Source organism: Microtus ochrogaster, unplaced genomic scaffold, assembly GCF_000317375.1.
Source record: "Microtus ochrogaster isolate Prairie Vole_2 unplaced genomic scaffold, MicOch1.0 UNK31, whole genome shotgun sequence".
NCBI classification, from domain to species: Eukaryota; Metazoa; Chordata; class Mammalia; order Rodentia; family Cricetidae; genus Microtus; species Microtus ochrogaster.
In genome coordinates this window covers 4239784-4243669 of record NW_004949129.1, presented here as the reverse complement: position 1 = coordinate 4243669, position 3886 = coordinate 4239784, and the positions used below count along the sequence as shown (strand labels likewise).

Below are 3886 nucleotides of genomic sequence, written 5' to 3'. Positions count from 1 at the left end.
GGAGAAGGCACCTGTGATTATGCCCTGGAAACCACAGGTCCTGTCTTGGAAGGATTTCTGAACTGCTCTGTTCAGTTGTTCAGCCATCTCCATCTCTTAGAGGGGGGCTGCTTGCACAGTGTGGTTTGGTGACCTCCCCAATGTCAGGACCCAGAGAGACTAAACCTCTTTATCCTGCTCCCCACACTGGGCAGAGGTGGGAGCTAGCCGCCTTTACCTGTGACTGTCACCTCCAGATGCTTGCGTGACTTCTCTCCTCTCCCCCAGCCCTTCATCATCGACGGGTTCAAGTTTGACTTGCGGGTCTACGTGCTGGTGACCTCCTGTGACCCTCTCAGGGTTTTTGTGTACAATGAAGGACTGGCTCGCTTTGCCACCACCTCTTACTCTCACCCCAGCACAGACAACGTGGTGAGCTGAGGGGACACGCTGCCTTCCCTTTCCCCTTGGCACGAGGGCATCCTCAGATACCACGGAGCTGGCAGACACCCCATGAACACTTATTGTGTTCCAAGTTCCATAGGTTTCTCATTTAGTCCTCCCAGGAGCCCTCCAAGATAGGGGCTATTATCCCCGTTTTACAGACGAGGTTCAAACCTGCAGGGTATAGGGGACTTGTCTGGGGTCACTCAGCTAGAACGTGGGACGCATGGCCAGGCCTTCCTGACACCAGCACCAGAACTACAGTGCAGAGGTGCTCAAGGAGAGAAGGTCATGGGTGGTTTCCAACCTTCCTCTCCCTCCCTCAGTCTCAGAAAGAGTTGGAATCTCTTGTACTCCAGGCTATGGGATATCCCTTTTTACCTCCTGTCCGCCCCTTTACATATACCTATAAATCCCTTCCCCCATCCCTTTAGGCTTCAGGGACGATGGGAGTGGGGTGGGGGACAGCGCATGGAGAGGGCACAGGAGGCCCGTGCTTCAGCCTGACCCCCGAGTCTTGTGTCTCTTTCCCCAGGATGAGATTTGCATGCACCTGACGAACTATTCCATCAACAAGCACAGTTCCAACTTCGTTCAAGACGCTCATTCTGGCAGCAAGAGGTAGGAGGGATGGACGCTTCACTCGGCTTTCCAGGGTTCTTCCCAAACCCACTCAGTCCCTGCCAGGATTTCCGCCTCGGGTCACACGATCTGGCAAAGCCGGCTTTGCCTCTCAGCTCAGAACAGACAGTTCATCTCATGTCAGAGCTCTGGGCTGTTAATCATTAAAAGAAGGCCATGCTGTAAACCCTGGGAGGCTGGGAGGAGGGAGATAAACCGAACGGTTTCCCCGGCAGAAAACATACACACACTGAAACATACCTTGTGACGGTTGCCCTCTTAGGGATTGCTAGGCTGCCAAGTGAGAAGGACTTGGCCGCTGTGATCCCTCGCTCTGTAGTTCCCTGGGGTGTTGGTCCATTAGAGATTCTCAACCCATGTGTCATGATGCCCTGGAGTCACCTGACCCGTGGCTAGCCAACCTTCAGATTGGGGAAATTAAGGGATTCCAAGGTTTGGGTTTCTTCCCCCGATAAGCAGCTTTTCTGCTCATGGTATTGCCTTAGCAGCTTGCGTTTGAGAGGAAGGTAGACCGAGTTGTATGAGCTTGGCTGGGCTGAGATGGGGAGGCCAAGGGAGGATCAGGGTGCCGGTGCAGGTGCCTGTGTGTTCGTTGTTGGGTTTTCACCACCACGCTGGCCAGGGCGACACCAGAGCACTCAGGAACTTGGGTAGGGAGGTGTTAGGTCCTATCTCCAATTCACAGATGAGGGAACTGAGTCACAGAGAGGTTAAGCTGCCCAAGGTCACAGCACTCAGCTCTGAGTGCTACAATTGCAGCTCTGTTCACTATGCCAACGTCATGGTGCCGGCAGGGAGACATAGGGCATCTTACTATATGGGCTATGACTGGTAGAGCCTTCTTGGGAGGAGGATGTGTGTGTGTGTGTGTGTGTGTGTGTGTGTACGTGCGCACATGTGTGTTGCTTCTGGTTGAAGGTGATGATTTTTACCTCCTGATCGTCTTGCCTTCACTTCCCCAAGTGGTTTTGTTTGTTTGTTTATTTTTCCAGACAGGGTTTCTCTGTGCAGCTTTTCATCCTGTCCTGGAACTAGCTTTTATAGACCAAGCTGGCCTCGAACTCAGAGAGATCCCCCTGCCTCTGCCTCCCGAGTGCTGGGATTAAAGGTGTGCGCCACCACCACTGCCTGGTATTTTTGATACAAGTCTTGATATGTAGTAACTAAGGCTGGTTAGAAGGCATTCTGTAGCCCAGGGTAGCCTCAAATTCCCAATCCTCCTGCCTCAGGGGCTGAGACTGCAGGTGCGCATTATCAGGTGCAACTTCAGCCACGCCCTCTTTTAGAGGATGCCAGTGCCATGTCTGAAACTCTGTCACTTCTTCTTCCCACCCAGTGGGGGGGCCATGGAGCCTCCTGCACTGATGTGTGTTCAGCATCCCTGGTGGGCTAGGCCTGCCAGTCACCCCCACTTTGATCTTTATCTGCCGAGTTAGCCTAGACAAGTTTCTTTGTCTCCGAGCCTCCATCCCTGGGTTTTAAGATACAACCAATGAGATAACCTGCCCTGTCCTGCCCTCCTCATGGTGTCCCTGTGAGATCCGAGTGACCTGCGCTGCAGCCTAGAATTCTGGCACTACTAATTTTTTGTAGTCGAAGAGACTTAATTTGCCTTCTTTTAATATTATTTCCAGGTGTTGTGGTGTGGTTGGCATACGGTGGTGCTGGGTCCTAGGATGCAGGGGCTTTCTAGACTGAGGCAGGAGGATTCTAAGTTTCAGGCTAGCTTTTATGGGCTATATAGTAAGACCCTGGAGCTAGAGATAGAAACACACACATTTAACCCAGGGCCTCTCACATGCTACACAAGTGTTCTCGTATGGAGCCTCTCATACCGCCCAGCTTCTCCTCTCTCCCCCTCTGACTCTGCTCTTCTCTGGGTCAGCTCTCCTTTGGAGCAGTCATCTGCCCCCAGAGCTTTCCCCCTGGCCTCTTCTGGCTCAGTCTCTCTTTCTCTCTCTCCCCTAGAGGCCCATCTCTCCTCAGCTCAGCAAGTGTGCCAGAGAGCCTGATTTTATAATAGAGCCACACCCACAACCCTTTCAACCACGCCCAGATTAATCCACTTAAGAGGGCAGAGGCCTTCCAAAGGTCAGGTCTCCCAGCAGTACGGCACTGGAGGCCCCGTTTCTAACGCCTGAACTTGGAGGGACATATTCAGCCCATAATGCGTCCTGCTCTTCAGTGCGCTTCTCTTATTGCCCCTTACTCCTTCCCCCTTCCTTTCTCTTTTTCCCATCCCTTCTTCCTCCTCTTCTTCCTCCTTTCTCTTTCTCTTCTTGAAAGGCCTCCTCCCTCATGCTCTCTTGCCTCCTCAGAGTTAGTAACTGACGCAAACTGAGGCACTCCAGTACCCCCCCCCCACCTTCTTCATGGGGTTCTAGGTCAGTGGGAGCAGGACTCCAGTTGGTTGGAGAGGAAAAGAAAAAAACCTGTGAGCACGGAGGGACTCCGGCCAGACACCAGATATTGTCATTTTTTGGCGTGCCTGGCACAGGCCTGGTCTTAAAGTGAACTGAGTCACCGCTGGGCGTCAGGAAATTGCCAGGCAGAGAATATTCATGGTGATGGGCCCTGAGTCATCAAGAAAAGGTTGTGTTGTGCTTTGTAACCCATGCAGTCTATTTCAGGGAAGTTTACTTGCCAATTAGGCAAATTGAATGTTTTTTTTTTCTTACTTAGAACATCTTGGCTTTTCCAACAATATAGAAATTCCGTTTAAGCACAATGCTTCTACCTGACAAAGGAGGGGAGGGAAATGGCCTTTGTGTTGAGAGCCTTTGCTTATCTGTCCTTACATCTTGGGCTGGGCGATGGTGGC

At 52.1% G+C, this 3886-nt stretch overlaps 1 protein-coding gene across 1 annotated transcript in view; it reads left to right on the top strand.

Annotated features, from left to right (window-relative positions):
- The window catches only part of Ttll6 (tubulin tyrosine ligase like 6), a 32328-nt gene that overhangs the window by 6626 nt on the left and 21816 nt on the right, over nt 1–3886 (top strand). The window contains 2 exon segments of the mRNA XM_026789880.1: nt 268–411; nt 959–1044. Coding sequence (XP_026645681.1) covers nt 268–411; nt 959–1044 — 230 coding nt within the window.